Raw genomic sequence first — 27,467 nt, forward strand, 5'->3', positions numbered from 1 at the left:
AAGCCACTCAAAGCCTTTCCTTGTGTTAGCACACACCTGCTTCTCAAACAACCACCCATCAAATCTACCTGCTGCTGGCTCACTGCTATGTCTTTGGTCACTGTAATACAGAACAGAAGTCACCAAGGTCCCTGTGAGGCAACAGGCCATGCCAGGACTCAGCCCTGCCTGGGGGTGCCACATGTGAGCTGGATCACCTGCTCAACACTCATCTGTACAGTGGGACTCAATGCCAAGAGCAAGGCTGCTAGGTAAAATCTGTTTAATAAATGCAGCAACCTTCGGCCTTAAAAAAGCAAGAAAATTCAGCAGCAACAGGGCTGTCCCAAAGCCCATCCAACCTTCATTAATAATGCAAATTTATTAATGCTATGGTTTGAAAAAATACAGTAAAATTTGGTTGCTAGGAGTACCCCTTAATTGATGAGCCCTGTAAAGCTGAGTGGGAAAACTGCACTTTTGAAATAAGTCTATTCCCAATTTCTAAATTAATCAGTGACAACCCCTGTGTGAGACAGCTGGCACCTGTATTTCCTACAGCTGTAAGTTAGAAGCACTCTTCCAATAAACTGCTAATACTGAACAGTCAAGCAAAAATAAAATAATTCTTTGTTCAGTAAATCTGTGAATAATTATTTCCTCCTTGCTTAAGTAAGAAGAGGTAGAAAGCAAAAGGATCACAGCATCAGCCACAGAGAGAAAAAGTGCATAGCAATGAAAGCTTTCAATATCCCACAAGAAAGCAAGCTAGGAGAGTGCAGGAAGGTTTAAGTAACTGCAGCTTAAGAGTGCTTTTTCACATCACAGACTCAACACAAATGCTCACTAAGAATGCCACTTAGCTCCAAAACCCTGATTTACTGCCAGACTTTTTGAATTTCTGAAGGATTTGATTTTTTCTGTTTTTGGTAATAAAGACTTTAGCATCACATTCTGCAAATAGGAGACTTTGCTATCTCAGTCTTTCTGAACAGTATGTGCATGATTTTGTTGTTTTTAGGAACTGGCAGAATATTAAACCTCTAGACAGGTCTATAGGAGTGAGGGGGTTGAAACATGGAGAAGAAACTTGGGGGTGTAGCATTCCATAGATCAAGTGGTATCAAATATATCATTGTGCAGCCATTTGTTCCCAGCTCTATCGCGTGCCACAAGCTACAAGCAACATGATAGCAGTTTCTAAATTTGTCCAAAAAGAAGAAGCATTTGGACTTGTTGCAAAAGCTTAAGGATAGAAGACAGGAAAAAAAAGCTCCAACAATGGAGTTGAGACCTGAACTATTTTGAAGACCTCTCTGGTAAAAGATAAACAATACCCTTTGGTACCAGATTAATTCCCCAACTAATTGAGATAACTCAGCCCAGCAGCTGTAAGCAATGTCACAAGAGCACACCACTGGACTTCTGGACTTGGCACAAGGCAGGACTACCTCAACTGCCCTCCCTGGTACTGACAAAGTAGCTTAGTGAATATATATATATATATATATATATATATATATATATATATATATATATATATATATGCTGAGATTTTTTTTTCAGTAAATTTAGGCAGACTGCTACAGGAACCCTAACCCTTTTTCTTTGCTATTCAGTGATGAAAATGAACCACACACATCAACTGCATATAAGAATGCCCAGAAATGCCAAGAATTTCACAAGAATTTCATAACTGCCCCTTAAAGAGGGGAAAATGAAAGCAGAAGGAGAAAAAAAAAAAAAAAAGAAAAGAAAGACAAAGCCACATGCAAACACAACTTTTAGAAAAAGCCACATACAATTACAGATTCCAGAAGGGATGGGGAAGGGAGCATGTTGATTAAGAAAATGTAGAAAAAAATACAAGACCAAACCCAAGAATTCCAAATTGCACTGACCCTGTACAGCATCTCTTGAACCCGTTACAGGAGCTCACTTCATTGCAAAATTTGAATCCCTGAATATATATCACCTCTAAATTACTGATGTGCAGGAGAAAAGGATGGAGATATCTTTACCTTCCCTGAAAGAACACTGGATTGTTTTGTGAAGACAAAGCTGTAGTTTTCAAACTACGTTTTCCCTAAAATCTGCGTATGTCAATCATCATCCTGCAGTCCTTTAAGTTCTGGGTTTGGATTTTGTTTTTCCCACAACTAATTTTTTCTCATCTTTGAACTAAACAGAAAAATTCTGAGAGCCCACTTTTGAGTGCAGGAGCCCTGCACAGAGCTGAGCACCACAGCTGTGCTCGGAGGTGAGCCTCAGGCACTGAAAGGCTGGGCTGAAGCAGCACCTGACAGCTCATCTGAGAGGAGCCACTCCTTTTAACCAGACTGCCACTGCAGCACAGCCTTCACCTCATAGCTCTGAGAACAGCAAGGACACAACATTTTCCTGGCTTATTTTAAACACAACAAAATTTTAAAAATACAAATTTATGTGCCCTTTCTTTGAGCCCATTGCCCCTGGGAAACCTAGAGGCTTGGTCAATAATCCTGTCCACCATGTTCCCCCCTTGATGGATGGCATTACGGCAGTGGAAACAATCAAACCAAATATCAGTTGCAATGGAATCAGGCAATGGAATCAGGCATTAAATATATATTCTGGTGTATTTTGACCTATTACATGACCCATTACATTTCCAGTTGACACTTTTTCAATGATAAAGCCCTGCCTGGAGGGTGTTGCAGGGCCTGCTTAGCATTAGAGTGGATCAGCCCATCTCTAGGATGGGTTTTGGATGGGCTAAAAAAGGTACTGAAGAGAGCAAGCCATCTCCACAACATCGATTCAGATGGCAGCATGGTCAGCACTTAAAAACAGAGGGGAAACAGTGCAAGTCTCATGGTCAGGAAGAGTGGCTGACACCAGGTCTTTCTTGAGGCCAGCAAACCATTTGGATGGGACAGAGGAGGAGGGAGAGAATCAGGATCTGGGTAGAGAGGGAGGAGGAGGAGGAGGGAATTCCAGGAACAGTTGGACGTGACAGGATATTTGGTTTCAGTGTATGTTTTAGAAAAGGAATGGCATGCTTGACGATGGCCACAGGCGTCACTCAAGCTGTGCTCTCAATTTAGCCTTCCCCTTCCAGAGTACTCCCCATTGAGCTGCGTCAGTGAGTGATACAGCTGGATGAGTCTTGTCACCACACTGACAGGCCAGGCTCTGCACTGCAGGAACTCAAATGTCCCCATTTATTACAGAGCATTTTCTGGTCACCATAGCTGGCTTACCTCAGATATCCTAGTTCAAAAGGCACATTCCTAGGTCCAGCTGGAGACAATGCCCATTTACCTGTGTGCCTACCCTAGGGGCAGATTTTACACAGAATGCTGGAGAAGTACAGCTGTTCCCAGATATGATGCTTTTAGTGCTATTTGGACAATGCCAACTAGGAACAAGCGATTCATACTGATTATCTGGTTAGATTCTGTCTACATAAACCATGGGGTAACAGTTATCAAGAACTAAAGGACTCATCTACTTAGCTGTGAACTAGGTCCTGTTTCCAATCTAAAGTGAACTAAAATCTACAAAGCAAGAGATAAGAAAAAGGTGGGAAAGAGGGGTGATTCTCATAACAGAGAAAATCACCTCCCAATTAGTGTTACCTAATAACACTCTTAGGGGTCACAGTTGCAAGCCCCAGAAACCAACAGCATGGAAGTAGGGAAATACTGCCACAGGGGCTTGGGTGGAAGAGCTGCACACAAAAGATATCCTTAATCTTACTGAAGCATCTTAAATGTGCTATGCAAAAACAGCACCTAGGGGCCTTTGATAGCCAAGTTAGGTCGGAAATCTGGCAGATGCTCCCAGTAGAAGCCAAGCATGTTCTCAGGTTCAGCAGTGATGAGGAGGATCTCTGCTTTATCTCAAGAGTTAAAGAAGAAAATCCACAAACAGGCTATTTTCCAGGATGCCAGCCAAGCACAATGGAAAAGGTTGCTAGCTGTGCCTCACCTCATAGCAAAGGCCATGAGACAGGTGGTCTTTTGGCTAGAGATGAGGGCCAGCTTACATCAGGTGACAGGAGCTGCCTCCAGCTGTGTGAAGCTGGTCACCATCTTCACTCCTCTAACCACAAGCCCTTAACCGAATGTAAAGAGGAGGGATGAAATGGGCAGGTTTCCTGCACTGACACATATTCAACATTGTATACATGGCTAGATGAAATAAAACCCAGCTGAAGACTGTCAATCAAAATCCTACTTCAGTCCCTGTGTGTCATCCTGACTCATAAGTGCCTGTGAACAGTTGTAAAATGAATTTCAACTCAGTTTGTCATAACATTGTTATGTTGAAATTCATTTTCCCCTGAAATAGAGATGGTAATGCTCCTCATGCTGGCAGTCACAATAATCTCCACAGGAACTGAATTTATAGAACAAGTTTAAACTTCAACACCTTCTTGCCCAGTCAAAAATTAATATGCCAAGCAAATAGTTTACATAAAGCTCAGATATTCAGTTCATGTGAGACAACAATCTAGTTTTTGACAAAGCAAATGAAGAAAAATTCGAGCTTTAGAATTTTCATTCACTGCCCTTATTTAAGTACTGGAAAAAAGCCCATAAAGTTCTTTAAGAGTTGGTAAGATATTACAAAGTTCTAAATCAACTTTGTTAACTCAAATCTATCACTAAGAGTTTCTTAGCAATTTTTTTTTTTTTTGGTGTGCAAATGTCTGCTTGTTTATTTCCTCCCAATTTATATTTGTTTTCAGAATTTGGGATCTCAGTAGTATCTAATGAGTGAAGTGAGTATCAATAAAACACAGATTTTTACTCAAAATGCTTGAGAGGCATAAGGCTCTCAGACAAATGCTGTGAGAGCCTATTCAGAGAAATAAAAGGAAAAAACCTATGAATTGGTTTGCAAAAACATATCCTACTGCCCAAAATCTCAACTCTCAAGTTTTAGAGTAATCAGATAAACCCTGGTAAATTGTGGCTGTCTTCCATAAGGCTTTTTGCAAGGGCACCCAAGAAGGCACTTGGGGAGGGAGCCAGCTGCCCACTCCCACCCTTTGCAGAACACACAGCCAGATTTTCCGATTGCAAACTGATGGTGCTCACACATAACTAAAGAATAGGAAAAAACAAAAAAGTTCCACATATGATGATCACACTTTTGCCAGCAAGATGCAAGTACCTTCTTTACTTTATATGAGGCTTTATCTACAGACTCACAAGATAATGTCTGGATCAAATTAGTGCAACAGGCACGCTCTAGCTTCAAAAATCCTCTTCTGGATTTATTCTGCCAGCTCCTCCCCTTACTTCATGGTCAGCTACTTTGGGAAAAAGGCTTCAGTTTTTCAGAAGCCACCTGGACCTACAGAATTTAACATAAAAAGGCATTTTTCTTGGTGCCTGGTTATCAAGTGTCTGCCATGCAACTTTCCACGTTGTCTTTGCCATCAACAGAAACCTGCACAAAGCTACCTTGTGCTAGAATCTCAAGTTTCTTCTCTTTTTCCACAAGAGACACTAGCTGCAAACATTTTCCCAGGGTTCCAGCCAAAACTTCTATTCTGCTTACCTGTGTCCCCATTTGGGAGCCTATCCTCCACTTCTATCCACTGTCATAGTGCAAGTATTGTTCTGAGAAATGATTTCATGCCAACACACCAAAAGAGATTTGTATGATGTAGACCCCATGCTTCAAAGACAGACAGATAAGGTTTCCTTTCTGATCAACACTTATCTTGTAAAAATGGTAATAGGAGTCTTACAAATGCCATCCTAAAATTAAATATATAGTTTTCTGATTCCCTGGAGCTTTTATATCAGATAAACCAGCTCATGTTACAGTGATAGCACAAAACCAGATGCAAACTCCAAGCTTTTATCATAACATTTAAAGGGCCACCATGTCCTCTGCAAATACACAAATTTCTTAAACCTGAAGGGTCTCCAAGGCATGAATGATTTCACCAAGATAAGCCAGAAATTTCCCTTCTATCTGAATGTGATACTATCACTTTGCTGTCCCTAGAGCCTTCCAAGCTGCAGAGAAACATGACATCACTTTGGCTGCATGGTTGCTGTGCCTGTGTGCACATTTAACACACACTTTCTCTTTATGTCTCCCAGAAGAATCACCAGCTACAGATCACCAGAACTTATTGACAGTTTGCCTCAAAAATAGTTGGCACATTTTACAACTAAAGGGTTTTAAGCTGAGACAGTGCTGTCCCTACAACTGCATTGACCCTTCTGGATTGTAACAGGACTCACTCATGCTCAAAGAAGTCCTATGGGGTAAAAAAAGCAAAATAGCCAACTAGGGTTGTTTGGATTATTTTGCACAATATTCCTTTAGGGATCCTTTATTTTGCCAAATACCCACTACCTATGAACATTTAGCACATTAAGCTCAAAACATTATTGTATTGTGGCTTATACCAGACATACCACTTTAGTCACCCTACTTCCATGACACCTAATTGATTTACTGCTTACCAGTATTAAGTCAAATTTATTATGGTTCCTAGTCAAATTTATTATGTACCCTTTATTTTAGTGTAGTCTCCATTATTACAGAGAAATTAATTGATTTCTCATTTAACCACTATAAAAAAATTACATGCATCTATTTATAAATGCAAGAAACAGTCTTAGGCATTTTTTACACCTCACAGCTTGATCAAAATAGGAAAATGAAATTTGTAGGTTTTAAAATTTAAAAATAAAGATCCCTACTTTAAATCTGCCACAAGGCAGATTAGATGCCAGAGAATTCCAAATGAATACTATTATGTTATAATAATGGGCATAGTGGGTATTAAATGAATAATTTCATTTTGACTTTTCATTCTAATCATGGAAGTTACCTATGATGTTCTGAGATAAAGCAGATTTAGAAAAGCATAGCGATAGCAAGCAGATTCACTACCAGGACAAACTGGCAAAATAAGCTTCCACAGCCTTTGTGACAGAAAAAAATTGATCTAATAACCTTCACATGTTGAATTTCAGCCAGAAATTCAGACAACCTGAATACCAAGGAACAGATGACGCTACACAGTAGGACAGATGTTATGGGCTGGCCTCTCCAGCCCTCTCTCCTACCACATGTCTTTTTAGAACTCCTAATGTATGAACTACTAATTCATCATGACTTCTTACTTCCAAAAAGTGATCATAAGCATGCAAAATGTTACATTCCAGTTGAAATGTATATAGCAAACCAGAAAATTTGTGCTGGACAAGCTCTTTAATTGTCTTTATCCAGGGAAGTGAAGACAGAAGATCTGCAATGCTAGTCAGAAAAGTACTTATAATTACAGCATTTTATCATCTATTAGCAAGGGAAATAAGTCACTAGGACTGTATCTTGATAGAATAAAAAAAGGTTTCCTAGCTAGGTGCATTTCAGCCCCACTTCTTCCCTGTTAGAACAGTGCCAAACCTTGGGATTCAACAGCACCCACCACACTGCTCCTTCACTTTGGCTGGTGCTAAGTTTAAAGCACACAATCCAGTGAAGTATGAGAATAAGGGAAATGAGAAGACAGGAAAAAAAGAGATTGATTAAGAATAAGATTGATAAAATAGGAGATTGATAAGAATTAAGATTGCCTGAGAATGATTAAGAATAAATAGCTGGTATTAAAACAAGACAGATTTATTATGTCACTTATATCACAGAAGACCGAGACTGAAAGCCTTAGAGACGAGCATTTCAGGCAAGGACAGTGATATTTCCTTGCCTGTATAGTTTGTACATAGGCAGCAAAAGCAGGAAAGAATTGCAGGGGGTTGAAAAGATGATCTTGTATTTCAGCCAGCTATTGATCTGAGATCTGAGTACTGTCCTGGCTGATGCCACTGCACTCAGGGGTGTCACCAGTGCAATCAGTGACACCAAGATTTGAGAGCTGATCACCAGGCACACACTGCTCATTTGCTGTGAGTGCCTGGCATCCCAGCACACGGAAGAGAGCCATAGCTGTGCCTCTATAATGCCACAGAATGCTAAGTACATGGCAAAGAATACAAGGTCTTCAGAGTCTCAAATTAGCATACAGTCTTGAATCAATTTCTCTGCACCACAATTCTGACACTCACAGTGGAGGCATGAAATAAGGTTCGTGTTTGCACAGAACTTTTTTGCAAAGATACTTTAGTGATGAGCAGCACAAAAGTCTGAGAAAATAATTCCATCCTTGGAATTTGGTTTGAACTGCAAACAAAGAACATGGCATAGGACTGCATGTTGAACAGTGAGGAGAAAATGAAACACTGAATAGCTGTTCATTGAGAGCTGCTCTATTCATTCTGTGCACTAAAGAGATACTCAGGAGAAACACAGCAGTGACCACGTATTTAATATGCATGCCCATGAAGGGGAACTGAGCTTGCAGAGACAACACTATTGTGTTATTTTAGCAGGCCTGACCTTGCAAATTTCATCACGTTCTCCAAGACTGAAGACAGAAACATATTACTGAGATAATTCTTATTTCATTTGCATTCAGCCGTCTTCAGTGAGATCAGGCCCTGAGATGCTGGGTACCATATGAGGGGGGTAAAAACCTGCCTGTTTTCCAAAGGAGAATACAGCACATCTCTTGATGATTTAACATTTTTAAGTTTGTACATGCAATTCAGTCTAACAAATGCTGCAAGCCAAGGTCAGGAGATGAAGTGCCAAAAGAGTGAACAGTCAGAGAAAGCATACGTTCAAATTAAAAGTAGTAGTAAGACAACAATTTTAAAAGCCCACCGGAAGAAGGTTCATTGTGCCCTCCTGAAGTCAAACAGTTTGCCTGTGCTGTAGTGGAGGCTAAACCTTCAGCATTAGGCCAGAAATATCCTACATATACAGGAAAGCATCATTTGCATTAGTATTCTCGTCTTCTTCCAAGCTCTGCTGTTCATGGGGTGTGAAGCTGGATTTTCTGGTACTGTATACATGAAAACCCTTATTGGTGTAGAAAGTAAGATATTCTTGGAGGAATGCACAGACCCTTCCTCAGCTCTATGCAAAATTACACCAACCTACTTCTGTGGTATTTGAAGCTATCATAATGGATTTTTTAAAAATTATGAATGCATTAAAAAATGCAAATAATTTTGTTTTCCATTTGGATGATGAAATTTTCTTCTGCTACCCTAACTTGAAGCCACAACACAAGACAGAGAACTGACTAATGCCAAGTTACTCCTAGCACACAAGATTTCTAAAGCAAAATTATAAGTCTTCTGTAAAAATTTAGGTATTTAATCTTATGGTAACAACAACTACCAAAAAAAACAGAAGGACTCTATCTAAATTAAAAAACTTACCCTAGAATCAGATTGCTAAAAAACGAAACTAGTAAATGTCTGGACTCAATACAGAAAGGAAACACTATCACCAAGGGTGAAAATATCCAAAATATGGTCCTTCAAGACACACAGTTATGAAATCTCCCAACCAGGAACTAAATAATGAGATCATCTTGAGCTATAATCTCGGCTCCAGTCTGGGCCACTTTCAAAGGCTATCAAATTCCAAGCAGTATTTGTAGTACAAGTAATCTCTGTAGTCTGCTCTATAAAAATGAAAATGGAAGCCAGCTGATGGACTTTAGGGCACCAATGGGCTTTGGCTTTGTAGGGCAGGGCTGGCAGTTTTTACTTTAACTGCAAAAACAACAAAGGCTCAGAAAGTTCTGTTCCACTTCCACTTCCAACAAGCTTAGCTGGATCACCTGCTTGGTCTACAATGTGACCCTATACCATCCTTGGGATAGCAAAGTACAACACAGTACGAAAAGAAGGAATGGGATTCAAATTATTTGATCTCTGAGAGAAACATGGATATATAGACTGATTCTCTTATTAAAAAAAAATACTCCTCAGTACTTATCTAGTAAATCTTTTTGCTGATGATATTCAAAGAAGCAGGTCAGTTTTGACAGTCTTTAAGATGAACCTTCTGATTACAGACATGATATAAGGAATTTTATACTGTTTCAGTAATTTCAGTACTATTTAATACTATCGTGTCTTTCCAGAGACAGAATTCTGTTGAGTCAATTCATACTCATAAACACACCTGCTTTTCCAAAGATTTTCAAATATAAATTGGGCTGGTATTCAAAATTAGTGTGTTAAACCAAAGTTAGTTAAGTGCGTTATAAAAAGTCAGATGTGTGTTATAAAAATATAACAAACATATGTGTTATATGTGTGTATATAACACACATATAACACAGCTGAGCAGAGTGTTAGAAATTTTTGTCCAGTTGAAAGGGACATCAGTTCTTTTGACCTTTTGTTGAAGACTTTGTTCTTTTTAATAATAAAAACCACTTTTTTTTTTCCTTTTCATACCTGTGAGTGCTCTCACCAGAAGCATACCAAATTCATTCAATGTCCTCTGGTAGCAGGACAAATAGATGAGCCAAGGGAAAGGGCTCTATGATAAAAATTAAGGGACTATCTCAATTATTTCTAGAATTACACCAAACATTATAGATACAATGTGTGAGTAGGTGGCACTAGAGCTGAAATTGGATGCAAACCATGAGAGAGTAACACACAGGCTTAGCATTATCTTCATTATGCAATAGATCCAAAGCCAGTAAGAAACATATTAGTAAAGAAACAGATGTTCTGAGAGCATACAACCCAGTCAGAGCTCTTCCTTTTACCTGCTAGCAGTAGTAAAGAAGCCTGCAGAGCAAAACAGCTTCTCCATCTAGTCTGGACCAGTGCCAGGATAAACTAAGCTACAGATCCAAAAGAGAACTGATCCTTGATTTTAATTACAGGAGGATTTCTTACACATTAGCTTAAAACTGTAACTCTCAAAGCATAAGACAATTTACAGTCAGGTGAGTGCCAAGGAGCAGAGAAGTGAAAGAATTTGCCATTCAAGCACCAAGTATCTGCAAAACACAAAGCACTCTCCTCTGGCTTCACCCAGTCCAGCTGTGCTGGCAAGAACCACTGCTGCCACCTCCTTGAGAGGTGAGGACATCAGGGTGAAGAGATGCCACCTGTGCCACCAACACTAGCAGAAGGAGGTAGCACCAGTGTCTCATCACCACCATGGTAAGAATTCTCTCCCCAGGGACCAGGTGGCTCTTCCATGCTAACCATGGGACCATATCTGGAAACTGCAGTAACCATCTTCAGAGAGTGAACAATGCAGATGAATGCTGAGTGACTTTGTGGCTCATGGGCTTCACTCAGTGCTCAAGGAACAGTTGTATACAGAGTCCCAAGCCCACACATGGTACCTGTGTTACCTCAGGAAAAAGCAATTCTTACCAAAATCTGGCTCTTAAAGTTTTGGCTTGAAAATGTTGCGGGAAGGGGAACAGAGAGAAAAATAAGGGTATTTATAGTAAATTTTTATTCTTTGCCCACAGAACAATTAAGCTGGAACTCCAAATAGGAAGAATGTAGGGCAAATTAAAATTTTTAAGCACTGTAGAATTACTGGTTTAATGATCTGCCAAATGACAGCACACTCCCAGCAAAGAGTTCTGGCTGCAGAAAGCCCTTAATCCCAATGAATAACTAACTGGGAATAATGTCAGCAAAACAGCTGTCAGGATGAAATGCTGTTCAAGTTGACTAGAGGAACAACTGCCGAGACCTGGAAAGCAACATGTTCAGCCCAACCTCAAAGCAAAACCAGGAGCTCACACTACAGTTTAACTAAAAACTGCCTCCACCATCTTCTGTCTTAAAAACAGGGTTTATGCAGGACAAAGACAGAAGCAGTAAAGCAAAGAAGCAATCGTTCTCTTCAGAAACAGAGCAGGGTCAATCTGGAATTAATTTGAGAGTTGAGTCCAAGTGTCTTCCAAAGAGATGATCTGGCAATTTGGTATCTGTCTGTACTCATGCTTCTCACTTTCTACTGTGATAGAAGGGAATACTAAATGCAGAACTGCTGAAGACTCAACTTCACAGAAACAATGTACCAGGAAATCTCTACTAAGCCCTGCTGAGCAACCCACTCTAGTCAGAACTGCTATCAAATATTTCCAGTAGAAAGAGCTACATCTTGCCTGCAACATGATCAGGGCCTGAGATCTCCACTCCAACCAGGACATCCTGGGGAAAAGGAGATTTTACAGTGGATTAGACATGCCTGATCTAGCTTATATTCTCTGAAGTGCCTGTTACTGGATGTGTTTTCTTGAAGCTTTTTATCCAGACTCTGCTAATTCTCATTTCTTCCCTTCTCTCAACTAAATTTCCGGAATTTCTTTATTTCTCTGCAAGTTTAGAAGAAAAACCTTGAAGTTATATACACCAGGATACAAAGATACAAGGGGCATGGATGACCAACTGTGCGTCAACTACTCAAGTAAGCTCGCAATAACCATTATCCTATGTAAAGATATTTTAAGCCCCTAAGGCACATAGGAGGCAGAGAGCTGGCAGAATCCATGTGACAAATTCATCAAGTGAGTGCCTTTTGCCATCCATGTTTCTGTGCATTAACAGATGGATTACTGGGCAGTCATTTACAGACGAAAAAATCCCCTAATATTGCCCACACAAGCAGCAAGCAAAATGGTCCAAAGCCCTTCAGTCAAAAGCCATATTTTAGGTTAGATGGGCTGTTGATGAACCAAAAAAAGGGCATTTTGTTTTACTAGTAAAAACAAAGTTGTAATTCTCCTAACTTGTATTAGTTCAAATATTCTGTCACTGCACTGGGAGTGAAAGAGCTGTAGTTACAGCAGTCCAGAAATTCCCAAATGTGCTCTTTCCCTCCAACAGCCTCATTAGATTTCTGGCAGGAAGAAATCATGGCTCTGAGGAGTAGGACAAGTGCACAGGTCAACACACTTGGCTTCAAGCTCAGCCATTCACAAGACATTTTCATGGCAACCTGTAAATGCAATTGGTAGTGGAAGACTTGTCAGACAGCAGCTCTTTTCGTTTCATGCCATTGTCCTAAGGAATTCTGCTGTGATACCCCTCTGGACAACAAAGGACACAAGTGTGCACATTGGAAGTGACATTCTGCCCCTGTCAGCAGCTTTCTACATTGTAGAAGAGCCATTTCTCTAACTTGCTTTTTCTTGAAGAAATAAAAGCTTATCCTTAACAGAGTAGCAGCAAGAGTTTTTGACATGTGGAAGCATCTTAACTTTGTTGACTCCATCACATCTGCTTCACCAACCATTTACAGCTTTCATGCTCCTGCAGTTCTAAGTTTAAAGCACTCTCCCTTCCCACCAAACACAAAAATAGGAGCTTATGTTTTGCTCTTTTCATATGTTTTTGTGTACAAGATGCTTATGTTTTCCTTCTCAATTCTAAAAGAAAACTTTTACCTGGCTTAAGTTGCATGCCCTGAGAAATGTTCCGTGCTCATAGTTAACACTGACAGTCCTTTCTCCACAAGCTGTTTTTCCAAAAGCACCTATTTCATGGGTGTACTGGACATCAGGTCAAGCCATGGGAAACCATTGCTTTGGTGCTTCATATCGGAGCTCCTCGCCCTGTGCAAAGCTTGCTCCCGGTGCTGCTTGTGAAAATCAGCTCCTTCTAGTCACACAGCCCTGCACCCCAAGCATGCAATGATGGCATTCTCCCCCTCCCTACACAGAGACCCCCCTCATGGTCTTCCTCCTCTTGGGAGATACCAAGAGACAGGAAAAAGGCAGAAAACAAAAGCTTTCAACACAGTTGGAGATTGCACCACTTCCAGCAAGTCTGCTCTGGCTTTGATCTATTGATTTCAAGGCCCTTAATGTGGGAAGCTGAAATGCAAGTTTTTTTCCATACAATTTATTTAAAAAAAAGAAAAGAAAAAAAGAAAACCCAGTAATGCAATGGAGAACTAAGCATTGCACTGAAAAACTAACAAATATTGAGGGTGGATGTAAAAACCAGAAATATCAGATCTGCCTATGACCAGAATATGCACTCAAGAGTCTTGGTTGAAATCCAAAAATAAAAAGTACAGAATCAAAGCTATTATTCAGCTATTATTTCAGAGACAGTAGTGAACTACAATGAATGGAAGTTATTTGATAAAATCCTGCAAGCACTGGTAGACAAGTTTTTTATCATATCTTACTGGAATGTCAATCAGAGCTACTCCTGTGAATTTTCATTAAATTGTCCCATAGCTATCTATAACTTCTTTGCTTACTTTCTCCCCTGAAGCTACTAACACAAAGCAAAATGAGTGAAAGGAATGAAGTTACAAAGCATTTATTACTGAGATGCATTTTTTTCTAGAAATAGGGATCTTTTCCTATTTAGGAAGAAAAGGTTCCAAGAAGGTTCTCCCACCAATTGCAGTCCATCCTTCACAAACTGCATATCCTTCAGATCCAGTCCTACTACAGATCCAGTTTGATGGGTTTGATGCTTTTAGTTAGAGGCCATCCATAGCAAGTGAGCATCTGCAAATCCAACTGAGGACTGCTTCCTGGGAGAAAATAATTATTGAAAGATAAGGGAGGTAAAACTACTCCAACTTCACCAGCTTGATTTTTAACACCCCATGCTCCCTTTATGCTCATCTCACAGGATATATCTCACCCTTCTCTGCGCTGTGCCAGTCTGAGAGTCTCTGGATGTCAGGCACCAGCTGCCTGTGCTGGAACCACCAGCTGGAACCACCGCATGAGAGCCACCACCTCCACTCTGAGCAGGGCCACCACAGCACCTCCACTCTGAGCAGTGCCACCACAGCACCTCCACTCTGAGCAGGGCCACTATACCACCTCCACTCTGAGCAGTGCCACCACAGCACCTCCACTCCGAGCAGTGCCACTATACCACCTCCACTCTGAGCAGGGCCACCACAGCACCTCCACTCTGAGCAGTGCCACCACACCACCTCCACTCTGAGCAGTGCCACCACAGTACCTCCACTCTGAGCAGGGCCACTATACCACCTCCACTCTGAGCAGTGCCACTATACCACCTCCACTCTGAGCAGGGCCACTATACCACCTACACTCTGAGCAGGGCCACTATACCACCTCCACTCTGAGCAGGGCCACTATACCACCTACACTCTGAGCAGTGCCACCACAGCACCTCCACTCTGAGCAGTGCCACCACACCACCTCCACTCCAAGCAGTGGCTGTGCATCTGGGCTGTCCTGAGAGATCAGTGTAGCACTGCCTACAGCCCTTAGCACCAGCAGGCAGAAGTACCTGCCTTGCCAGAACACACCCTTCAGCCCAGCACCCTCAGCAGAGCAGTGACATGGGCAGAGTGGCTCTGGTCTGAGAGGAGAAAACAAAGACACAGCGAGACTGAAGACCTGCATGTTCACAATTAAAATGTTTAGAGAGTACTTTTGCTTCCCTTTGGAACAGGCAAGATGTTTTTAATAAAGGATCATTTGAGTCAATTAAACTTTGTTGATTTTTGGGTTTTTAACATGTTATTCCAAAACTGAAGGCCCCCTTGATGAAATAAAAATTGGGTTTGGAAGGGGTAGGATAGAAGGCCAAGGTTTTATATAATTTCTGTGAACTTGGGCAAGACTCACTTTTGTGACTCACTGTTTATGACACCTTCTTTTCCTTGCAAGCATAATTTTTTCTGGAAAACAGATTATTTTCTTGCTTATCTTTAATTGATCTAAACACTGTCAGATGACAGACACTGCACATGCATACTCCTAAATGCATAGCTTCCTTTTTCCAAACCTCAACTTCAAACAAAACTCATCAGAATCTGGAAAAGGACAAATAGAAAAAAGATACTTACATAGTTATTCTCTTTTTTTTCTGTTTAGATTACATAGTTACATTTATGTCTCTACTGAAACAATTTCCAGAGTTGTTTTTGTTGCAACAATCTATGTGAGTTAGCCCACTGAAATGAATCACAACAATCGCACAGAAACAAAGCCAAGGGATTCATGGATGAACATCCTGGCACGCTGGGTATCCCTGCCTGCACCAGCCTGACAGAGACAAGGCAGCCACTTCTGCCTCTTCTCATCCCTCTCCCTTTCCCAAACACACACAGTCAGGAAATGCTCACTGACAAGTAGCAGACTTCAGCTAACACACCATGACTCTTTTTAAAATGGAAAAAAAGAAAATGGAAAATACAAGCAAAATTGCCATCAAAGGCTTGAAGTTAATACTCCAAACCAGGAATTCAGGGGAAAAAAAAGGGAGGACAACTTCAGTGCTTTTCCTCAGACACAGAAGCTTCCCTTCTCTGACAGCAGACTTAAAAAAAAATCTCTTACTTAAGAATTCTCTAGATTAGTAAAGTAGACTTTTGGACAAAGAATCTTCATCATTTGTTTGGAAGTAGAATTAAAACAGAGTGTCCAATACACCGATATCAGATATAAAATTTGCACAAGAAATGAAATTATTATGAGTTCCATAATTTCCTTGAATGTTTATATGCAGGTGAAGACTAAAGTTAGAGGTTTGGATTTGGGAATTACATTTGCTTTAAGACGCATAGTAAGACCTCTAACCTCCACCAGAGCCACAATCTGCTGTCATACAACAGCATAACTTTCTGCATTTCATGGAGAACAGCACTGAGAAAGCTCCACAAAGAGATTTTTAACCTCAACCCCCTGTCCTCTGTAGCCATGCAGGCATTCTGCTCCCACTTGAAATCAGTTATATATGGGTATCAGCCTCTGCTTTTGCAAAAGCAAGGTTATGCTTCTCAAGTCAGAGCAACAGTTAAAGCTCTTTGTGCCAGTCTGTGACCCAATGCTGAGCTACAAATTCCTTTGAGTTTCTTGGCCTTTTGGTTTTAGTGGAAAGATCATTTGGAGCTTTTTCCTGCCACTCTGGAAATGCAAATGTCCCAGAGTGGAAGACAATACTTTTCTTCATCCTCAGTTCCTCCTTCCAAGAGTCCCACCCCATGTAAGTGAATTCAGAGGATGCAGTGCTATCAAACACTATCAATACATTATGTAAAGCCCTTGACCTGCACTTTTGCTGTATATATGTATCAGAGCTAAAATAAATTTTTGGAACTCTTACGTATTAATCTTTCCATAGATTTTGCTTCCTCATTGTTGGTGAAAATAACCTGAGACACAGCAATGTATGTCTGAGGAACTGCAGGTAACAGCTTAATTTATAATTAATAATTAAATGATACCGTAATCCACCCAGATATTTGATTGCTCCTGACTGCAGCACTCTGCAGAGATCTACCAACACCAAGAGGAAAGGAAACCAGAGGGAATGTATTTACAGTATCAGGATGAGGTCTCCTGGGTTTTGTGCATTACATAGAGTATATGCAGCCACTTTAGATAACTGAAGGGCTGGGATTCATCTGAAGACTGTGGAAAAGTCAGATGGAGGTAGAGAGAATCTGGATGTTGGAACAGCATAAGGAAAAAGCCATCACAGAGAACTTTTCCTTTGATGTTCTTTCTGAAACTCACAGTGGGATCAGATCACACATTGCAAAAATCCCTGTCTTATTTCCATCATGAACCAGGCATCATGCAGAACACTCTGTGAAGAAGAAATTAATGAAGAGCATTTCTCTCTTACCTTACTCATCCATCCATTCAGAGCAGAATTAAAGAATTTTTCCCCTGCCTCCACCATGCTGCTCCTTAGCCTGTGAAGTGCTCTGTGAATCACTGACAATGATGCCAAAGCCAAGAAGCCATAGCAGTATTATTTTTCATAATCTTAGCTTGTCAAGATTGATTTCAAAATCAAGCTGTCTTTGGTACTAGGCATGAGACCTCTGAACAGCTGAAACCAGCAAAATAGGGTTTCTCTTCAAAAGAGCAAATGAAGAGGATTTTCTTCTCCTCATCAATCAAGAATTCACTAGACTACTTCAAGCCAATTTTAACATCAGATGCAAGCTCTACTATTAACCCTGTTGTTAATCTAGACATTTTTCTAGGGTAAGGATTGCTGGCAGTATTCATCATATATGCACACAATTAAAGAAAAACACTAGTTAACAGTAGCAGGCTATACTGGAACTGAGCAGAGTGACTATCAAGGTAAAGGATTCTTGTAAACAGCTAATACCACAAACAAAAAGCTTCTTAAGGATTTAGCATCTAAATTCTCAAGAATTAAGCCTGCATGTCATCTTCTCAAGATCTGGAAAGGAAGGGGAATTTAAATTCTTTAATGGTCAATAATAGCAGTGCACAATGAATTAAATAATAACCAAAAAATTCAAGCCAAGCCAATGAAACTAGGAATTTTTACAGTTTCCTGTAATAAAACAGGTTTAACAAAAATAGTTAGATTAGAAGTCAAGCATATTTCACACTGCCTTGATAAGTTTCTACAAAGAAAACTCAGTAGCATACCCTGAAGATGCCTGCCATAAGCCATAGGACTTTTCCTTTTGTATAAAGATCTTGGTTATATAAACAGGGTCTTCACTACAATAACACAAATGGCCTATAAAGTAGCATTAGGAATAAAATTAAGTGATGCTTACCCACCCACTGTCAAGGAGCCATAGATGCACAGAATAACCAGGTTGGGAGGGGCACCAGGAGGCCTCAAGTCCAACCTCCTGCTATATGCAAGTGCAGCTCTTGGGTCTGACCAGGCCATTCCCAGCTTTGTCCAGGCAGGAATGAAACATTCCAGGGATGGTGTTCTCCCAGCACCTCTGGTCAAACTGCACCCACGTTCAGCTGGCTCATGGTGAAGAAACTTCTTCCTATATCAATGCCACAACCTTTCCTATTTTAATTTATGACAAGTATCTCGTTTTCCTGTCACATACCTCAATGAAGTGCCTGAATCTGTCTTCTCAAAAACCTTCTCAGAGGTACAGGGCTGCTGCTTCCAAGTCCACACAAAACTACCTCTCCTGAAGAAGCCCAGCTCCACCACCCTCTCTCTCATGACAAGTATTCCAGCTCAATCCAGTCTGGGGGCTCCCTGCTCCATTTCCTCCAGCTTACCAATGTCTCTCCCACACTCTGGGCTCCAAAACTGGAAGCAGTATTCCAAGAGGGGCCTAGAAAGTGCCAAACAGGAGCAAACAACCACTTCCATCACTACCAGCTCCATGAAGGAATAGCCTCTTCTTCTGCCAGAACACCACAGGCTTGTACCCAGCCTGTTTTCCCACAGGTTCCCCCAGTCCTTTCCATCAGAGCTGCTGCCCCAGCAGTCAGTCCCCACCCTGTCCCAGGTACAGGAATTGCACTTTTGCTGTTGTTTGTAAGCTGTGGTACATTACTGTTCTTCACATTCTGTCTCGAGGACACAGACCTTTCACCCACAGCAGTGGTTAACATAGCTGGGAGAAGTTTCAGCAATCAATTTTAATGTCATGTCCCTGGTGCCATGGAATCTGTTGTACTCATTGTGATCCAAGGGCCCAAGTGAGGCAAGACTTCCTTCTTTAAGTGATAACATTGAAAGGAGAAGGAGAAGGAGAAGGAGAAGGAGAAGGAGAAGGAGAAGGAGAAGGAGAAGGAGAAGGAGAAGGAGAAGGAGAAGGAGAAGGAGAAGGAGAAGGAGGGAAAGCTTAGATCTTCATGGCAGGCACACCAAAATGTTCATACCTTCCCCCATGCAGCTGTCCTTTTAAGTGACACTTTCACCCCATAAATGTCTTTTTCATTAGAAAATTGTTCTTCTTGGAATGTTTGCAGAAAAAGAATGCACAGAATTTTTCATCCATGGATGAAAACCTCCTAGACTGCTAGATTTTCCAAACAAAAGATAATGCAGTTTTTATAACCTGATAAGCCAAAACATTTTAGAAGCTAGAAAATTCTGCTGTATCAACCTACTATTTAAACTCCATACTTGGAAAAGATTTTACCTTCCATTATAGAACAGCAAAGTTTGCCTGTAAAAAAATAATTTTAAAAAATGTAACTACCAGCAGAACAAGCCCAGTGACATGATAGAACTGTGCTAACTGGTCTCCACCACCAACTGCATAACGGCATCCCAGACTGTTTAGGTAAGGTCAGATCTTTTACCTATTTTAAAATTTCAGTACTGAAAGTAGAAATTAATTCAGGTTTGAGACTATTAAGAGTTCAGTCCTGCTTTTCCTGACATTATCCCTTCAACACTAGTATTGTTGTTCTGATTATTTTCACCCCTGTGCCAAGCGCTACTTGTAACATGGCTTAAACAGATCTCATGACAAGGGAACTGGGTTCATGTGTACAGCACTGGAGGTCGGCTGCCAGGCAACCAGAGAGGAAAAAATTTCTAGAAGGTGGTAGTCTGACAGGGTCAGAGAGTTTGGGTGGGTTCTACCACCCCAATTAAATCAATTTAGTTGTCATTCCACCAAATTACTAACTGAGCCAGAATGAAGAGCATCCCATCTGTCTTGCCTGCAGTCCCTAAACGCTGCCCAGGAGGAGATGCAGAGATAGCAGTGAAGAATTCCTCTCCAAGTCCAGTCACTGTAATCACAGCAAAGCTGTCCTGCATTCACATACATCTAGGGCCTGATATCAGCCACACACCTTTTGATTTTGATGGTTACCTTACAAACACCATGGGAAGGATTCTTCTGGGCTATACTTCAGCTTGTCCACATATCAGGCTACTTGTCTAACACATTTGCATACATTTCTTCTAGTCTGAGAATACACTTGCTCACTTAAATAAATTAATTCCCAATACATTACATAAAGTATATAGGTAAGACACTCTTCCAGCAGAAGAATAAGAGCTCAAAAGAAAGAAAGGTTAAGGCTAAGAAATTTGACCTGCAAACACTGCTTGGAGGCTCATTCAATAACTATTCTACAATATTTGATTAATAAAACCATTCCTTTTTAGAGCTTGGTGCAACATTCTGTGCTTAAATGGTAGTATTTAAATACTCTCATAAAGTAGTTCAACTGAAGTCTCTGGAAATGCTTGCTAGAGAAGATATCTGCTGGATTTAATGAATTCCTATCCAAATAATGGCATGACTGTAGGGGCACCCAAAGGCCTCAGTTTGACTACAGGTACCAACGTTCTAAGAACTGTGTCAATGGCCAAAGGAACTGGTGTCCCTATTCAAGGATCTTAGGATCAGCTTCACAGAAGAGTAGATGTGTACACGTGTTTGGAAATAGAAACACTCCTGCAGGACACAGGTTGCTCGTACACTCAGTGAATCAGTCAGCTTCCCCAATACATTTCACCAAAAGAGCTTTATCTCTGATGTTCCTCAAAGGCCATACTGCATTCTGAAGACCATATAAACAAACTTGTGTATTACTCAAGTTCCAGGACACTGCTGCAGATACTCCAAACAAGTCCTTCACCATCAGGAAGGATTTTGCTCAATGAATTACCTTCAACTCTTTTTAAGTTACATTTTTGCAGTGGGAACCTCCTCTCTGGATGAGAGAGAACCCCTACAGAAACCTTGTTTCTAGACTCCCGGCTTAAGCAAATCACACGAAGTTTATTTTCCTGAGTCACTTCCCCGAATTTATGCCTCTTGTACTCTTCCATAGAGGAGATAGTGCAAGAGGGCCCTGCCTATTTTTCTGTATGTTGTGGCACATCCAGAGGACTAGGGAATGCACATGGTCCTACAGCCTCTCCTAGAAGCAGCACCACTGTTACCAATTTAAAACACCACCTTAAATACCAAAATCTAAGAGGTGTTTTTGCTAGAAGGCAAAAAGAAGACACAAAACACCCAACAAACTTATCTGGCTGGCAAATTTCTCCATAACACAAGAATTCTCGTGGGGAATGTATATAGGGAAAAAGCAGCAGATTATTGATGGGGTTAGCTTACACACATCTGGAGGGAATGATTAAGTCAAGCACTGGTCACAATGGACAGAAAAACACAACCTGTTTATTATTGCCATACAACTATGAAGGAAGTCTTCTTATCAGCTAGCAAAGTTTCTAAGGAATACAAATCTATGGAAAAACCATCCCTAATTGAACTAAGTCTCAGCAGTGAGGAGAGAGCATATTAATGAGGCAAGGCTAGGAGGCACGATGAGGAGATAACAATACCCTCAGGAGTTACACCCGTATTAAATGTGACTTTATTACCGTATTATTCTCCTATGAGTCTTTACAGCAAGAATAACTCTGTTTGTACAGATGTTCTTTCAACCACCAGCTATTCCAGATTAAACACACACACACAGAACCTTGATATTTTAAGATTACAGGCCATTAGATTAAATTAGATTTGTTATTTTGCTATAGTATGCCACTAGGCTTTACAAGGTTGATATATTCTTTCAGTGAAACTGAGACACATTAATTGAAATGAGATACCACACCTTTAATAATGCAGACTGATGTAGCACTCTCACAGGATTTTTCATTCAGTGCCTTTATTTTAATTCCTCTGAGTGCTACTAATAAGGTGCATTTTATCATTGGGAGGGCATTCTTCACTTAAGTAGTACATGCCGAGCTAAACTAAAATAATAGACTAGTTTGCTGATACAAGAGGGATGCACAGTTGATATTTATGTAAAATTAAGCAAGCCTGAACTCTGGTTTTCTACCCAAAGGTATCCACCAAAACTTCAGTGTAATTTAGACCACCCTACACTGCAGCATGCAGATTAAAGTAATGCTGGCAGAGAAAAAGGAAGGCTTGTGGCACCCAGAAGACCATCTCTGGTGAAAGGTGACAGATCCAAGGAGTAAAAACAAGACCCCTAAGACCTCTGGAGCAGTGGATGGAAGTTCCTTGATCCTTGCAGATCTAAACACTCATAACTTAATGTCTTGGCTGCCCATCTGCAAGAAGAGGAGAAGCCTCTTTTTCCAGTCCCACCACAGGAGAAATGTACTGCAGACCACGGAGTGGATTTCTGCAGCCCTACAACAATAGTGACAGCCCTCACACAAGGATTTAAACCAGATGAGAATCAAGTCACACAACTTAATTGTTAGAAATAAAAATGCACAGTAAGCTGAGAGAGTTTTCAGTCTGTCCATTTCTACTTTCATTTCCTTGCATGGCACTATTTTACAGCCTAAGACAGATTTTAAGCTGTCTTACACCACTAACATTCTTACTAGCTTGTCTGCTCCATACTACAGGTTCAATAGCTCTCCTTGCAATTATAACTTTATAATTTTTTTCATTTGAGAGAGATGTAATTTTACATGGTCAGAGGGGAGTTGGAAAACGCAACACACTGGACATTTCCTAACATCTCTAGGCCAGAGAATAAACTGGTGAGAGACAAGTACAGAGCCAGGTGAAGCAGATGGACTTAGTAGCCAGACACAGCATGACCCCCATTTCTGCTTTTCACGCAAACTGATAGGGCTTGGCACACTGAATGTTGATACCTTATAATTTCCTATGTTTTTTATTTTATTTCTTTTTAAGACTGACATTGCTTTTCAATAACTTTGCACTAGCATATCAAGTTCTGCATAATTCAATCAGTTGAAACCATCCAGATTTAGAAGGGTAAGTGCTGACCAGATTTTTGGAAGAGGTAATAACCCTCATACTCCAGAGCTTAAGCCAAAGTGGGATTAAAAGAAAATACGGTGTGTTAGGCAAATTAAGCCACATTTGCTTCACTGGCAGATTCTTCCTTCTTTCTCTTAGTGGGAGCATCAACTCTGGGCATTGCTGGAGAGGCAGATGCTTCCCTCTCACACCACAGCTGTGGCAATGCTCCAGGCTCCTGACACATTCCCCCCAGCCAAGGGGACAGTTGCAAAATTAACAGTACATTAGTTCTGTCACTCAGGCATCAAGTAGATGATGCTTTAAAATTTGGAGGAAGCACACAAGAAGTTATCAACGATTTCCCCTGTACACATTGAACTCTTAGACTTGCATGGAAGTAAAGAACTTAAAGAGCTCTCCTGTTCTGCTCACCAGGGCCTGTGCAGCACAATAAACAGGCATGAGACCTCCTGCCACAGTGAACTGTGGAATAAACTGCCCAAGAGGGAAGTTTCTGCCTGACCCACAAGGTTCTGTTCTAATACAGGAAGACTTAGAGTCCCTTAATTATTATCGTGCCTGAAGTGGATGATGACAGCTTTGTTATCTACAGAGAGCTGCTTCACCATTGAGTTCTTGGCTTCATTGCCAGTCAGCAGGACTCACGGTCACAAGGTATTTTTATGCCATATGTATGATGGAGTCATGTGCCTCTCTCCCTTGGTCCTCTGTCATAAAGAAGCCTATAGAGAAACTGCTGTATTCATCTTCCCAAGACAAATGGTGTCTATGTGCACTTCACTTTTCCAAGCTGCATGCTCACCTTTCCTTGGCACAAAAGCCCTTTTTTTCTCATTCATCATGGTTCCTCTGCCTCTGGTCCTACACTAGCCAGATTCACATCATGTCAGAGCCAATTCCCTGAAGACTGACACAGCATTACTTTTCCAATTGATACTGGACTAAAACATCACAGTCTGAAATTCACAGGGCTTCACACAATCTTAATGTCACAACGATTTTTACAACCTTTTGCCTAGTCACTTTCAGGAAAGAGAATCCACTGAGGCTTTCTAAAAGCTGCAGATTAAATTCAAAGCCCACAGCTGAAGGGAGCAGCTACCCTGGTATCTGGGTTTATGCCACCTTCACACGTGTTCTGTACCGGAAATCAGATGGAGAGCTATTTTCAGCGTCTCTATTGGCACACGCCAAAATATTTAACTATTAAATTTGACCCACCACCTGCCCATCTTTCCGTTTTACGGCGCGAGCAAACAGCCAGCACATCTATTTTTTCTGCCCTGCTTGATCAGCCAGACTAAATATCTCTCCTTGGTCGGCCGAGAGACGGGAGCAGGGGCAGCAGGGCTGTCCCCGGGCTCGCTGAGGTGACGCCCCCCCCCCTCCGCGCACTGCGGAGCGCTCCCTGCGCGGCCGCCGCCGCCGCCCGAGGCCCGGGGAGCCGGCGGGGCGCGGGGCCGGGCGCTCCCCGGCGGGGCGGGAGCCCCAGGGGACGGGGAAGCATCCGCGTCCGCTCGGCGCACCTGCCCGGCTCATGTTTACAGCCGGGGTCCCGTTCATCCCAGCGCCGGGGCGGGGAGGGGAAATGCGATTAACAGATTAAGTTTGGAAGCGGCGGAAGGGGGGCGGGGGCCCATCCAAAGGCGCGCACCCTGCGCGGGGGCTGAGCGGCGGCTCTGTCGGCCCCGGCTGCTTTCCCCGCAGCGAGGAAAGCTGGGGAGAGCGGCGGGGAGGCCGTCATAGAGATCAGCGTGGAATAAAACGCCCCCAGTCCCGGGGGGACAGTGACCGTGGTGGGGGAGGGAAGGACACCGGGTTGTCCCGCGGGGCGTCCCCGATGGGGTCAGGCTCCCGTACCCCTGCCATCCCGCGGGCTTACCTCGATCCATTTCTGAGCCTCGGTGAAGGCCAGCTCAGGCTGGGGAGGCTCGGCGGGAGGCTGAACCTCTCCCAGCTCCAGCCCAGGACTGGCCATCTGCAGGGCCCCGGCGCGCCGCGGCTGCGGCGGGGGAGAAGCCAGGCACCGAGTCGCCAGCCCGGGGCGAGCCGCGGCCGCAGCGAGGGGACGCCGGAGGCCGCTGCCTGTCTGTCCCTGCCTCTCCCTGCTCGGGGCGGGAGCCGGGGGCGGCGGCGCTCCGCAGCCCGGCTGGCTGCAGCTCGCCTGCGGTAACCTCTCTCCGCCGGTGCCCGTCCGCCCGCCCGCCCGGCCGGCTCGGTCCTCCCTCGGCTGCCGCCCCGCCCGCCCCGCCGGCGGAGCGGAGCTGCGCTGCGCTGTCCTGAGCTGCCAGCTAAAAATAAAACAGACGGGCGAAGCCGCTTTGCCTTCAGCCCATGCAAATGCCCGCGCCGCCGCCTCCCCGCCGCGAGCATCGCATCGCGGGCGGCGCTGCGGGCGGGGGCAGGGTGGGCGGGGGACTCGGGCACCCCGCGAGGGGGACGGGGACGGGGACGGTGATGGAAAGGCAGTCCCTGCTTGGGGAAGAGCCGCTCCCCTCACCCCTGCTCCCGGGGAGGGGGGGACTCGATGGCAAGGCTCCCCCTGCTTCAGGGGCCGCCAGTCCCCCACCCTCAGCCGCACACGGTGAGTTGCTGTTTGCGGCTGCTGCCTTAAACACCTCATTAATCGATGCTGCTACGCGGAGCTACCACAATCTCCGTGTCCGCGGCGGGAAGGCGCTGCCCCTCGCCCTCACCCACCTGCCCGAGGGCCGGGGCCGCCGCACCGGGAGCGGAGCACGGCAGGTGCCTCTGAGGGCACTGCGGAACATCGCCTCGGGGCGGCTGCCGGGGTCACACCGGCCTGGCGAAAACGCGTGAGGGCCAGCACAGGGCTGGACTGCCTTAGTCTTCCCTGAGAACCAGAGCAGGCATCAAGGTGTGCTGGAAAATATACACCATGGGTGAATGCTTCCCAGTTTTGTCTTTATGCCGAGGAAGAAATCCAACTCTGTCCTGCAGAGACTTGCATGCCTAACTTACATGGTGTGAGTAGTCCTAGATCAAGCAGATGCTTTTTAGCCTAAGGTTAAGCACAGAAGTTTCTAGAAACAGAAAGAATTTTTTTTTTCACCAGGCCTTTTAAAAGACAAATCCTAAAAGTCTCCTCTCATGAGTGTTCAAAACATGAGCCAAAGTTACTTGCTTATATTTATGAAAGCATAGAAAAGTATCTGTGTGCTGGAAATGCAGGTGTGTAAACTTTAACCCTACTACTAAGGTTTGTTTGAAAGGGGTCATAGCTGGCCACTTCTTCAGCTTGTGATAGGTGTCAACAAGTTTTGACAAGAAGCAAACTGTAGGATCTACTTTTCAACATACCCTTAGTTTGGGCCTTATTTCCCCTCAGTTCAGTAGCTGGGATTTTAAATCTTGTTTATTTTGATAGTCAACAAAAATTGCCAACTCTTAAAATATAAATATACCACAAAAGTGTATATATTTAACTCTGTTTCCATTCTAGGAATTTGTCTTTATTGTTTGCTACCTTTTTTTTGGTCTTTGTTTATTGCTTTAAATATGCTGGAGTAACAAAGGGCCTAAAAACAGGATATAAGGTTTATAGGGATTTTTCTGAGTACTGCAACTAGACAAAAACTAGATGAATGGGAAATCGAATCTCAAATATTTAAAGATAAATAAGAAGTGTATTTTGAAATACTTATGATAACAATCTATTTTCTGATTCTTGTAATATTTAAATAACATTGATGTTTATCAGACAACAATTAGATTCATTCTCCTGGGGCAGTGAAAGACTAACAATTTAAAATAATTATCCTACCTCTTTTTTTTATTACTGTGCAATATCAAATGCATGATTTTCCTGTCTGGTGATCTCAACATCACCTCTTGGAGAACTAGAAGAGCTGGATTGGGCTGGGGTAAGCCCTTGTCTAGAAGCGAGGGGTGGACATTCATTTCCCATTTATGCAGTCAAGTTTCATGGCTCATTAAAGAAAATGTGCTCTGATACACACTCCTCTTTATACGCTTACAGTCAAGCACACACAACTTTTTAAATTTGTTAAATCTCCACAGCACCACATGGATACAGAGCTAGTGCAGTCTTTAAAGAGCCCTATTATGTATTTAGGAGTTGTAAAAGA

General features: G+C 42.5%; 1 protein-coding gene across 1 annotated transcript in view; it reads right to left on the reverse strand.

Annotated features, from left to right (window-relative positions):
* Positions 1-25,749, reverse strand: part of LIMCH1 (LIM and calponin homology domains 1) — a 175,217-nt gene extending 149,468 nt beyond the window's left edge. Inside the window, exon 1 of the mRNA XM_077177579.1 lies at positions 25,241-25,749. Within this exon, the coding sequence (XP_077033694.1) occupies positions 25,241-25,336 (96 nt within the window). The 5' untranslated portion in view covers positions 25,337-25,749. The remainder of the gene's footprint in view (positions 1-25,240) is intronic.
* Positions 25,750-27,467: the final 1,718 nt, after the last annotated feature.

The sequence above is a fragment of the Agelaius phoeniceus genome, chromosome 4 (genome assembly GCF_051311805.1).
Source record: "Agelaius phoeniceus isolate bAgePho1 chromosome 4, bAgePho1.hap1, whole genome shotgun sequence".
In the NCBI taxonomy this organism is placed as follows: Eukaryota; Metazoa; Chordata; class Aves; order Passeriformes; family Icteridae; genus Agelaius; species Agelaius phoeniceus.